General features: G+C 42.1%; 1 protein-coding gene across 1 annotated transcript in view; it reads left to right on the top strand.

Moving 5' to 3' along the window:
* The window catches only part of ENTHD1 (ENTH domain containing 1), an 81,564-nt gene extending 71,164 nt beyond the window's left edge, over positions 1–10,400 (top strand). Inside the window, exon 6 of the mRNA XM_027965865.3 lies at positions 9,151–10,400. Coding sequence (XP_027821666.1) covers positions 9,151–9,758 — 608 coding nt within the window. The 3' untranslated portion in view covers positions 9,759–10,400. The remainder of the gene's footprint in view (positions 1–9,150) is intronic.
* The last annotated feature ends 2,580 nt before the right edge of the window (positions 10,401–12,980 follow it).

Here is a 12,980-nt window from a genome sequence, read left to right as displayed (position 1 = left end):
CCCGCTGGATGAAGAGGGTGGAGCAGTTATTCTGCGTGGAATAAATGGTCCCAAGTAGAGCTGTGTTAACTCCTGACCCCGCCACAGCCCCACTCTCAAAATCGAGTCCTCGCTTCAACACAGTAAAAACCATGGTGAGACTCTTCTGCACCCCCGGTTCCATTCTCACGGCCTGAAACGGGCCCTGCCCTGGAGGCTGTTGTCCGGGAAGGCTCCCCGCCGGCACCTGGGTGTTCCTGAAGGCCCCTGTGGCCCGTGGAGCCGAGGCCTGGTAAATTGGTCCTTTGGGGCAGCACTTGATGACCCAGCCTTGAAAGACGCTCTTGTCCAGCTCCTTGGTGGCCTGGGCCGAGCTCTCAGTGGCAAATTCTATGTAGGCATAGCTCTTGAGGGTGTCCGGAGAACTTGCCACCCAGGATGGGGACCCGGTGGATCTCACCACAGTGGTTGAAGCCATAATATATGTCTAGGGGAAGACCCCAGTGAATCGTGGGGGGAAAAAAGATAGTACTAGGAATTATGAATACGTGGGTAAATAGAAAATGCCATATATTTTATTTTAAATTCTAGTGGTAAAGATGTCGTTGTTCAGTTGCCGAGTTGTGTCTGACTCTATGAGTCACCGTGGACTGCAGTGTGCCAGGCTTCCCTTCTTTCACTGTCTCCTGGAATCTGCTCAGATTCACATCCACTGAGTCAGTGATGCTGTCTCACCATCTCATCCTCTGCTGCCCCCTTTTCCTTTTGCCTTCGGCCTTTCCCACTGTCAGAGTCTTTTCCAGTGAGTCCGCTGAAGGAAAAGATTTGAGGTGAGAGACAGAGACAGGAGCTGGTGAGCAAGGTCGGGGGAAGGATCCTGAGATGGAGGGGGATATGGGGAAGGCAGACTGGAATCCAGACCAGGAAGAGAGTCGCCTCGTGCTGAGAACCCATAAGGAAGGAGGAAAAAGGGTGTACCGATGTGAGGGAAGGGCCTTATTGTTCTCAGTAATTAAATGTACTGAACATCCATGGGCTGCGCTCTGTACGTCATGGCCTCTGTATCTTACTGTCTGGGGTCACCTGCCAAGCCTGAGGGTTTGGAGTGGTTTCAATTTTTCCATGAAGAAACTGGAAAAAATTTAGAACAGCCACTGCTGAGAATGGAAGAAGGAGCTGCTGAGACTCTGAGAAGGTGGAGGAACAGTAATTTGTAGTGGTCCAGTTTTTCAGGTCTGGGCTTTATTTATTTATTTATTTATTTCCTGTGCTGAGCATCCCGGGGATAGAAATGAAAAAGGCAGATATTTAAATTGAATAGGCCTATGACAGGGATTGACCAACTTTCAGCCTGGACCAAATCTGGCCCACTGCCTGTTTTTGTAAATAAAGTTTTATTGGAAAACAACCATACTGCTTGGCTCGCATATTGTCTTTGGCTGCTTTTGTGCCACATCAGCAGAGCTGTCAGACCGTATGAACCGCAAAGCCTAAAAGAGCTCCTATCCTGTCCTTTCTGTCAACATTTTGCTGACTCCTGCATCAAGAATTAGTGGCAGGGAGACTTCTCTGAGGGTCCAGTGCTTAAGACTTCACTGCGGGGGGACACGGTTTCGATTCCCTGGTTGGGGAACTAGGATCCTGCATGCCACCCAGGGAGGCCAAAGAAAGAAATTAGTAGCAAGTAAGGCAGAAGACATTCAGCAAGAGAGTAGCCAGAAAGTGGCTAAAGTGATGGATCCTGGGATTCTAGGCTGGTTTAGGAAAGGAGCCGGAACCAAGAGGACACTGATAGAAAGAGAGAAAACAGAAAGATCATTGCATCTATGGTCTCACTGCATCAGTGAGGCCAAAGTGTAGATGTATTAAAAGGAATGTAAAAGGAATCTATAGAGCTGGAAGTAACTGAGAAGAAAAAGTAATCTTGGGAAACAAGATTTCAAAGTAGGGCAGTTGAGAGTGATGGCATTCTAGGAAATACTCAGAGGAATGGCTGAAGGTCATTGTGGTTGAGGAATTCAAGAAATGATGAGACTAAATGGATGTTAGTCTCCATGGATACTGGGTGGTGGAGGATAACAAAGAGAGTACCTTTTTTTTTCTGGTTTTCATTTAAGCATTTGTTTATAGGAAGGGTCCAGGTCCACTGTCATAAAACTCTTTGGAGATAATGAGCTGGACAAATTTAAAAAATCCTTGCATATTTTAGCGGTTCTCAAATACCAGGGAGACTGTCTAAGGCAGCCAGCTAATACACTTTAATATCTTTACTGAATGAGAGGAATGAATTTGCTGCAGCAACCTCCTTTGACATTTTGATGCTCAATACCTCTGTTCTGAGAACAGCCCATTCCTTCTGCTCCTCTGCTTATTTGTCTGAAGCTCAAACCGTTGTTTTAGGTCGTTAGTTTATCACGCACACTAAAAAGGAAGAAGGAGCTAGCACATACTTAGAAGCCAATTTGGTGGCAGGCAGCTTTCCTTATAGTCTCATCAGCCACCGTCAGGGTGAGGGTGTTAGATGCACTGGATTTTACTGTCTAATTTTGGGGAGGAAAAAATTATCTGTACTTTGTCTTGTTGAGATAGCGGTGACCATCCTCACTGGCTTCCTCCTCTCTGTCTCATTTGGTCCCATTTTGTTTTCTACTCTGGATTTCAGCAGTAGTTGTTCTTGTAGCGGTTTTTCAGTTCACCTTTGCTAGGAAAAGAAACTAAAGTGACGCATACACTGAAGACCCATTTACAATGCCTTTTTCTTTTTGCCTATAAAAGCCTTTGGAGTTAGAACAATTGACAGAGTCCCTGAAGCAATGGGGGAAATGATAGAAAGCAGTTCTACAGACCATCCCAGCTAACTCTGGTGAGCTAGTGGTCAGGGTGGTCCATAAGCACTGTGTGGAGTAGAGCGTTGATGGGCGAGGGAGGCTTATCACCCTCCAGGGAGGTCACAGCCAGGGTGCTCCCTGACCCCTAGACAGGGCCCCAACAACCCTTCCAGCTGTGCAGCTCCTGCCTGCTCTTGTGCAGACAGAAAGATGCACCAATTTGATTTTAATTTAATGAACCACATTTATACTTCATAAGCAAGTGAGAAAACTCATCTTTAATACAATAATCCAATTTTCCCAATAAAAACCCGGCATAAGTGATTTATAACTACTTATAATAAGGGGCAGACTTACTAGCATTTCTCTCTAGGCCCGTGTTACTCCTAAATCTGGTTCTTTTATGTAGCTTATTTATAATAATGATACTAAAAATAAAATTTCAAATATGGCAGCTTTTAAAAATTGAGATCTAATTCCTGTACCATAAAATGCACCCTTTGAAAACGGACAGCGTAGTGGTTTTTCAGTGTATTCTCAGAGTTGTACAGTCATCACTACTAATGCCAGAGCATTCCCACTACCCTCAAAAGTCCTGTACACACAAGCAGCCACTCTCTGCCCTCTTTATCCCAGGCCCTGGTAGCCACTGTCTACTTTCTGTCTCTATGGATTTACCTTTTCTGGACATTTCATGGGATGGAGTCATGCAACACGAAGCCTTTTGTGATTTATTTCTTTCGCTGAGCATCATGTTTTCAAGGTTTATCCACAATGTAGCATAAATCAGTATGTGATTCCCTTTTATGGCTGGATAATATTCCAATGTATAGATAAACACATTTTCTTTATGCTAATCAGTTCACAGACGTTTGGATTGTTTCCACTTTTTGGCAGTTATGAATAATTCTATTACAAAGAATTTTGTAAATGTTTCATTTTTAGCCATAGAACAAAATCAGGATAGTATAATTCCTGTGTGTAGGTAACTTGACAGCCATTCTGTATTAGTGAGGAAAACTGAAAGAGATGAATTGGAGAATGAGAAAAAGAAAAAAATCCCTCTCTTGTACAGTGAACTGTTTACCGAAGACCAGCTGCTAGCAGAAAAATTTACATTTACTGCTAAAGATAATTTTAAATATTTCCAGAAGTGTATTTGTTATCTTATTTTTTCCAATCCAGTACTTCCAAATGCTTTTTAAGTTTAAAATTGTAGTATAATAATTAACAGTGTGTGCGTGCTAAGTCGCTTCAATTGTGTCCGACTCTTTGTGACCCTAATTAACAGATCCAGCGTTATTTGTGAGCATAAAAAATTAGAGAGAACACATTAGCATTTGGAAAAATCTTGTCAGTGCTATCTTCAAGCGAGTCTGGCAGTCATTAGCATGACTGTATCACACAATGAGACTTTTAAATCCAGCTATTTGCTGCAGCTGATTTGCAATACTTGCTGCATTTCAGCTCTGGGGGGTCGACTGTATGAAGAGGATGCTTGTTAACCACCACCGCAGTAAGCCGGAGAAGGGTCACTAAACGCGGAGGGAGATGCGCCCTGAGGCGCAGTGTGCAGTGGCTGGTACAGCTGCAGTGTGTTTGGAAACAAAAGTAAATTGGCGTGCAGCAATTAGAGATGAAGTGGGTTCTTATGAGCAAAAGCATCAAGCAGCCTACGAATCAAAGCTGCAGAACTATAAACAGTGAGAAGCTGTTTACTCAGCAGTTGTAGCTACACAGCAGGAGAAAGGTGGGCATACAGCAAAAAGCAGTGATTCTCTGACCAGAGCACATAGCAGAAACACCTGCAGGTTTGTTCAAACCCAGTTTTCTGAGCCCCAACCCCCAGTGTCTGATTCAGCTGGTCTGGGGTGGGGCCCTAGAACTTCATTTTAACAAATTCCCAGGTGATGCTGCTGCTGGTTCAGGAACCTCACTTTAAGAAACACTGGCATTAAACTGTGGGCTTCCCTGGTGGCTCAGCTGGTAAAGAATCTGCCTGCAGTGTAGGAAGCAACGGCACCCACTCCAGTACTCTTGGCTGGAAAATCCCATGGACGGAGGAGCCTGGTAGGCTGCAGTCCATGGGGTCGCTAAGAGTCAGACATGACTGAGCGACTTTACTTTCACTTTTCACTTTCATGCATTGGAGAAGGAAATGGCAACCCACTCCAGTGTTCTTGCCTGGAGAATCCCAGGGATGGGGGAGCCTGTTGGGCCGCCATCTATGGGGTCGCACAGAGTCGGACACGACTGAAGCAACTCAGCAGCAGCAGCAGTGTGGGAGACCTAGGTTCGATCCCTGGGTTGGGAAGATGCCCTGGAGAAGGGAAAGGCTACCCACTCCAGTATTTTGGCCTGGAGAATTCCATGGATTGTATACATGGGATATACCGTTCATGGGGTCCCAAGAGTAAGACGCGACTGAGCAACTTTCAGTTTCAGCATAAAACTGAAGCCAGGTATTCATCATGTCACACGTGTGTGCCTACCATAACTGTGTTATCTTTAAATATATTTGTTGTTGTTCAGTTGCTAAGTCGTGTCCAACTTTTTGCAACCCCATGGACTGCAGCACACCAGGCCTTCCTGTCCCTCACTGTCTCCTAGAATTCACCCAAGTTCATGTCCATCACGTCGGTGATGCCATCCAACCATCTCATCCTCTGCTGCCCTCTTCTCCTCCTGCCCTCAATCTTTCCCAGCATCAGGGTCTTTTCCAATAAGTCAGCTCTTCACATCAGGCGGCCAAAATATTGGAGCTTCAGCATCAGCCCTTCCAATGAGTATTCAGGGTTGATTACCCTTAGGATTGACTGGTTTGATCTCCATGCTGCCCAAGGGACTCTCAAGAGTTTTCTCCAAATCACAATTCAAAAGCTTTAGCATTCAGCCTTCTTTATGATCTAGCTCTCACATCCATACATGGCTACTGGAGAGACCACAGCTTTGACTATGTGAACCTTTGTTGGCAAAGTGATGTCTCTGCTTTTTCATACTCTGTCTAGGTTTGTCATAGCCTTCCTTCCAAAAAGGAAGTGTCTTCTAATTTCATGGCTGCAGTCACCATTCACAGTGATTTTGGAGCCCAAGAAAAGAAAATCTCTATCATCTCAATTCCAAAGAAGGGCAATGCTAAAGAATGTTCAAACTACCAGACTCTTGTGCTCACTTCCCATGCTAGTAAGGTTATGCTCAAAATCCGTCAAGCTAGGCTTCAGCAGTACTTGAATCGAGAACTTCCAGATGTACAAGCAGGGTTTAGAACAGGCAGAGGAACCAGAGATCTTTAAATATATAAGATAACATTATACTAACATTTGACTGAAATATTGTTTTCCTCCTGGCCTTCTTAAATCTTCCTTATGAAATCATTCTTTCTGACCAGAGTGAACTATTTCTAGAATAGTTTCTTAGTACTCTAACATATGTGGTTTGGGTCCTAGAATCTTAGAATCTCACCAAGGATATATAGTTCTGTCAGCTGATGCCTTGATCTTGCCTGAAATGTTCGTGCCAAATGGTCGCTCAGGCTGTGCATGAGCTCCCTAAGTGTTAAGAACCTCACCGCTTCCCAAAGCAGTGCATGTCATGTGTGGGAAACCACAACTATTTAAACGTTTTCATTTTTCAACTGGACTGAAATCTCTTTTCCTGTTACTTTCTCCTGCTAACTGCAGTTCCAACTTGTACACAATATGAGAAATGGAAGATAAATATTACTAAGATTTTCTGACTGTTTTCAAAAAGCTAAATATAGCCACAGCAACTCTCTGTCTTCCTATCTGTTTTGGGGTAAAGATTTGAATATCCATCAACCCTTCTACATCCCTCACCATCTGGGTTGCCTGCCTTCTCAACTTTATATCTAGAATTTAACATAATTATCTAATAGAGTAAAAATAATTATAATATACTAGAATGGTGTGGATGTAGAGTTTAGATTAGATTATATGCTTTAACATCAGAGACTTGAATTTGAGCCTCATCTCTACCCCTTTTGAGCCTTGTGATCTTGGGAAAGTTTCTTTGCTTCTCTGAGATGCCTTTGCCTCATAGTTGCCCTGAATATTCAACCAACTCTCACAACCTCTGGCAGAAGTCTAGAGATGTGTTTTCTGGAGAAGGTACATGGAGGGTCTCTGAAGTGAGATGCTAGCCACTGGAGAACGTGTTACTCTAGCCTGAGAATAGACCAAGAAAGACAAGGATCCAGGATATATTGACGGAAAATAGGAGGGCGGCCTAGAGACGTGTCCAGCGACAGCGGTGGGTGCAGCCCAGAGGGTTGCGGAGTGGCTCAGGACACGCGCGTATAGAGGCTTCCGTCACTGGCAGGGCGGTTGCCACATACCCTCTTTCTAACCCAAGGATAGAGTGTTGGGTGAGCCTGGCCTGGATTCTTGGGTGTGCTTGTCCTGTCTTGACCGTTTGTTAATGAAGTTCCTACTTTCCTTTTTGTGTCCTGCTGCTGGACCAGCTGAGGATACTCATTTCGCCCCCTTAAAGTTTTGTGATTGGAATTCTTTCCTGAGAACTGGAGCTAGGCACCAGGTGGCTTTGAAGACAAAAATAGAAGCTGTCTGCCCTGGCCACATTTTTAGACAAGAGGTCCAATTTCGTTTAGAATGACATGAATATGTAAAATAAATAAGAAAGAAAGATAAGTCTTGTGTGCTAAGTGGTAAGCATTAATCTCCCTCTTCTATGACTTATAGTGAATAAGTTTTGTATTTTTAATTATTTTATTCTCAAATTATTCTCACTGTTATTTTATTTATTTTTAGTTTTTGGCCATGCCTCATGACATGTGGGATCTTAGTTCCCAGAGCAGGGGTCAAACCCATGCCCGCTTGCACTGGAAGCACAGAGTCTTAATCACTGGACTGCCAGGGAATTGCCAATTAAAAAAAATTTTTTTTGAGTAGTAAGTTCAAAGTTAATTTCAAAGACTTTGGCACTAGAATTTGACAACTTGTATCACCTTTTAAGGCATGCGTGTTCAGTCACATCAGTCGTGTCTGACTCTCTGCAACCCCATGGACTGTAGCCACCAGACTCTGTGTCCATGGAATTTTCCAGGCAAGAATACTGGAGTATCCCATTTCCCAACCCAGGGATTGAACCCACGGCTCCTGCGTTGGCAGGCAGATTACCACTGAGCCATCTGGGAAGCCCACCTAAGGCATAAATGAATAAAAATAGAGATTCCAAGGAGACAAGAAAATGATCTATGTCTGATAAAGTCTGAAAAACACTTGAATAAATTACAGGTGGCCCTTAAATACATGGGTTCAAACTTCATGAGTCCACTTATACGCGATTTTTTTCCAGTAAATACATAGTACAGTACTATACAATCTGCAGTTGATTGAGTCTGCAGATTTGGAACTGCAGATATGGTGGGCCAACTGTAAAGTTATGTGGAGGTCTTTGAATGTGGGGCGGGCCAGCACCCCAACCCCCGTGTTGTTCAAGGGTCAACTGTACTGTCAATTTCTCAGAACCTTTAATATGCTAACGGATATTGTTAATCTCCTAATGGGAGGCACAGTGTGCAATTGGCCAATCTTATTTGACTTTGAAACCCAGTTCTCACAAAACATCTTTTTACATCTTAAGGGACACAGTGTTCTCCATAATGGTTTGGGAAATAATGATTTAGAATAAAGTGTGAAAGAAGAGATTTAATATGATTTTTGCCTGAAGGGAAGTTAAAAACATTATCAAATCTTTAATTTTATGGAAAATAGACTTAGAATCCATTTTATTTGTAGTTTCTTGGTGGAAAAAAAAAAATTATATACAAGTGCTAAAGTGTCCTGGATCTTGGATGGGTTGGACTCAGCCTTGACTATATTTGACTATTGAGAGAAAAAGATTAGTTTTGTAACTCTGAGGTACTTGTAGTTGGTTGTTCATTTTGCCATAATATTTTCTGTTAAAAACAAAGAGAAGGAATCTAAGTTACAGGTTTCTTAGACTTTCTGCTTTAAATGTCAACTTAAAATTCTGGCAGTGAGTAGAAGAGGGTGTAATATTCTACTTTTCTGCTCTCTGGTAAGTGTAGTGTAAAAATATATTAGGCAAAGTTTGAGAGTCAAGATGAATATTGATATTTCTATTTAAATTCCCTTTCTATGGTATTATTGATGTATCATACATCTTTAGATTTTCTCTATTTCCTGCTTTGGTTTTATTGGGGCCTACTGTGACTCTTTAACATATAAAATTCTAAGTAGTTTATACTGAGACCAGGTAGAATTTGACATTGTAAAATTGTTTAAGCTATTACTCTTATTTGTATGTTGCCTAATCCTTGTCTTTCATTTATACATTTTAGTTTCAACTGCCTCTGAGGGAACATTCTCCTTTTCTACTTTATCTGTGTCATCCCCTGATTCAGCCTCTCCAGAGAAGTCTGTTCATCCCTTACCTCCAGTTCGGGCCGGACCTTCCTTTTGGACTTTGTCCCGTCAACAGTCTTCTTCTGCCTCTGTTAAAAATACAGATAAGACAGCCAGGATCCGTCACCCTTTTGCTCCTAGGAGTCCATTGTTCCCCGATGAAAAAGCAAATGACCAACTCAGCCTCCTGGAAATTCTTCCAGACGACTCTGGTTCTGCCAAAGAGAAGATGAGTTCAATTTCTAGCAGTGACTGGGTAGCGTTTTCCACTCAGAATGTAGACCATTTCACCTCGGTGTCCTGTTCTAGTTCTCAGGCAACCAAAGGCCTGTCCAGGGAGCCTGAAGCAGACAATTCCACTAACGTTCTTCTAGGGGAGGTGAAAACTGCCATAGTCACACTGCACGAAGACCTGAGCATGGTGATACGGGAGCTCAACGTCATCAGCAGCCGTCTGGTGAGCATGAGCGGGCCCAGTCCCCACGTAAGCAGGTCTCTGCAGTTCCCCCAGTGTTCTGAGGCGGGCTCCGATCAAGTCGAATGATCTCAGTAGCTCTTGTTGATAGAACGCAAAACATTTTATAGATTCTCATTACTGTGCAAAAATAGAGTGATAGTTTGATTTTTCTTTGTCAGGTTTATTAAACAAGTATGTATCAAACCAATAAATTCATCTGGGTGGTTTATTTTTTAAAGAGAAAAAGAATCACCTTTGATATTTTCAGGTTTAAATATTAGTTCATTTGAAACTGAAGAGAATTTCATTCCTCCATGCTCTGTACTTTACCTCTAAATAACATGGAGCAGTAGTGAAAGTTGTGGTAATACTTCAGACAGCAGATGACTATTCCAGAGTTCCTGGGTAAATTGGCAGTAGGAAGCCTCTCATTTTCCATCAGTATGGAGCTTCATTGTTAACGAGCCTTTGCCTTGTCTTAGGAGAATTGAGTCTGGGGTATATGTTTCACATCTCTTCATGTCACCTTTCAGGTTCTGCAAAAAAGGGCCAAAAATCTTTCCCTTCTTGTGGATGCCACAGTTGGTTGAGAGTTAAGTTGAGATAAGTAGGGCATGAAACAGGTGGGGTTTTGTTGTTTCTGTTGTTGTTAAGGAATATGCAAAGTAAATTTAAATGTGTACCTTTTTCTGTACTTTGGAAAATAAATTTGGTGTTTTTAGTCTTTTATGTATCTGTTTTAATTCTTTAAGACAGCTTTGTAAATAGAACTGTCTCAATTATTTATGGGGGAAATGATCTGGTTTGGGGATTACAGACCAGTGATTCTCAATCCTGCTGCAGATTGGAATCACCAGAGAAGCTTTTGTTTTGTTTCATATTTATTTGAAAGAACAATGTAAAGGGCTCCATTTACCCACTGGTCAGTCTCAACAATTACTAACCAAAGGCTAAAATAATCTCTGATAATTTTGAAGAATTATGAGACATTTTAAAAAGTATTCTAATGCTCTGGGTGCTGGTCCCAAATCAAAACTGATTCTCATCATGCACACTGGGTTAAGAACTAGAGGACACTGTTGGTGCAGGTACATGGGGTGAGGAAATAAGCCAGTCAGAAGGCTGTTGAAGTTATCCAGATAAGAGCTGGATATGGCTCAAGCCAGGGTCAGCACAGTAAAGGTAAATAAGAAGTGATTCATTTAGGGATTTGCTGATGAGTTGGATAAAATATCTGAAAGAGAAGAGTCAAGGATGAACCCAAAGGTATTGGACTGAGCAACTAAAATTCAAGATGAAGTTGCCATCAACTAAGATGAGGAAGGTTGCAGATAGAAAAAAATTTAGGGACTTCCCTGGCGATCCAGTTGTTCAGACTCTGCCCTTCCACTACAGAGGGCATGGATGGGTTCACTCTCTGATCAGGGAACTAAGATCCCACACTCTGTGTGGCGTGGCCAAAAAATACAGGTCCATCTAGTCAAGGCTTGGAGAAGGCGATGGCACCCCACTGCAGTACTCTTGCATGGAAAATCCCATGGACGGAGGAGCCTGGTAGGCTGCAGTCCATGGGGTCACTAAGAGTCGGACACAACTGAGCGACTTCACTTTCCCTTTTCACTTTCATGCATTGGAGAAGGAAATGGCAACCCACTCTAGTGTTCTTGCCTGGAGAATCCCAGGGACGGGGGAGCCTGGTGGGCTGCCGTCTATGGGGTTGCACAGAGTCAGACACGACTGAAGCGACTTAGCAGCAGCAGCTAGTCAAGGCTATGGTTTTTCCAGTAGTCATGTATGGTTGTGAGAGTTGGACTATAAAGAAACCTGAGCACTGAAGAACTGATGCTTTTGAACTGTGGTGTTGGAGAAGACTCTTGAGAGTCCCTTGGGCAGCAAAGAGATCAAAGCTGTCAATCCTAAAGGAAATCAATCCTGAATATTCATTGAAAGGACTGATGTTGAAGCTGAAACTCCAATACTTTGGCCACCTGATACGAAGAGCTGATTCACTTGAAAAGACCCTGATGCTGGGAAAGATTGAGGGCAAGAGGAAAAGGGGATGACAGAGGATGAGATGGTTGGATGGCATCACCGACTCAATGGACATGAGTTTGAGTAAACTCCGGGAGTTGGTGATGGACAAGGAAGCCTGGCATGCTGCAATCCATGGGGTCGCAAAGAGTCGGACATGACTGAGCGACTGAACTGAATTAATTTTTTTAAATTTAAGGCATCCATTTTTTAAAATTTCAGATGTCTATTAGATAACCAAGTAGAGATATCAAGTAAACAGTTGGATAGAAGAGTGAGTCTGAGAGAGATCTAGATTGAAATGGAGGCTAGTAAATGATTTTTATTTAAAGTTATGAGACTAGATGAAATTAACCAAAGGAGTCAGTGTGATAGAGGAAAGAAGTTGAAGGCCTGAGCCCTGGGGCATTCTAACATAAGATCAGGAAGAAGTTGGGAAACTAAGGAAGGAATTTGAGAAAGAGGCACCACTGAGGTAGGAATAAAACAATACTGTCTGTGGCATTTGGAATCCAAAAGAGTTTTCTCTTCTTGGCCCTTTTCTATATATATTACAGAAGCATCTTGTCAAGTTCTTGCCAAAGCCCTATTCAATTTTGAATAAAGTTGCATTAACTCTATTAATCAATTTGGAGAAATTTTTACAAATTTAATCTTTCAATCCATGAACATGGTATATCTCTAAAACTTCTGTCCATATAGATGTTCTCTTCATGTTTTTCAATAAGCTCATTATTTCCCCCCAAGAAGGCTTCTATTTCTTTTTTTAAAGACTTAATTCTTTGTTCTTCATATTTTTGTGCTATTTAAGTGCTACTGTTTTACCAGTTTTATTTGTAATTTTAGAAGAGTTTATAGAAATGTTCGTTGTACAGGTGTACACTGCACATCCATATAGCCTTTATTCAGATTCACCAGTTGTTAACATGTTGCTATATTTGCCTTACCTCCCTCTCTTGCTAAACACATCTATGTCTATATGCACATTATATAGATAACCACACACATTTTGCTGAGCTATTTGAAAATAAATTTCAGATATCGTGACACTTCACAGCAGAATATTTCAGCATACTTATTGCATGAATCAGGGTGGTTATTTCCCAACTTACCTTCAAGTTAACGAATTCTATCTTCAGCTATATATAATTTGTTGTTAAATCTTCATTTAGTTTTTAATTCAGCTACTGTATTTTCCATTTCTATAATTCTACTTGGTTCTTGTATTCCAAGGCCAAATTTGCCTGTTACCCCAGGTGTTTCTTGACTTCCTACTTT

The sequence above is a fragment of the Ovis aries genome, chromosome 3, assembly GCF_016772045.2.
Source record: "Ovis aries strain OAR_USU_Benz2616 breed Rambouillet chromosome 3, ARS-UI_Ramb_v3.0, whole genome shotgun sequence".
Lineage (NCBI taxonomy): Eukaryota > Metazoa > Chordata > Mammalia > Artiodactyla > Bovidae > Ovis > Ovis aries.
This window is presented reverse-complemented; position numbering and strand designations above follow the sequence as displayed.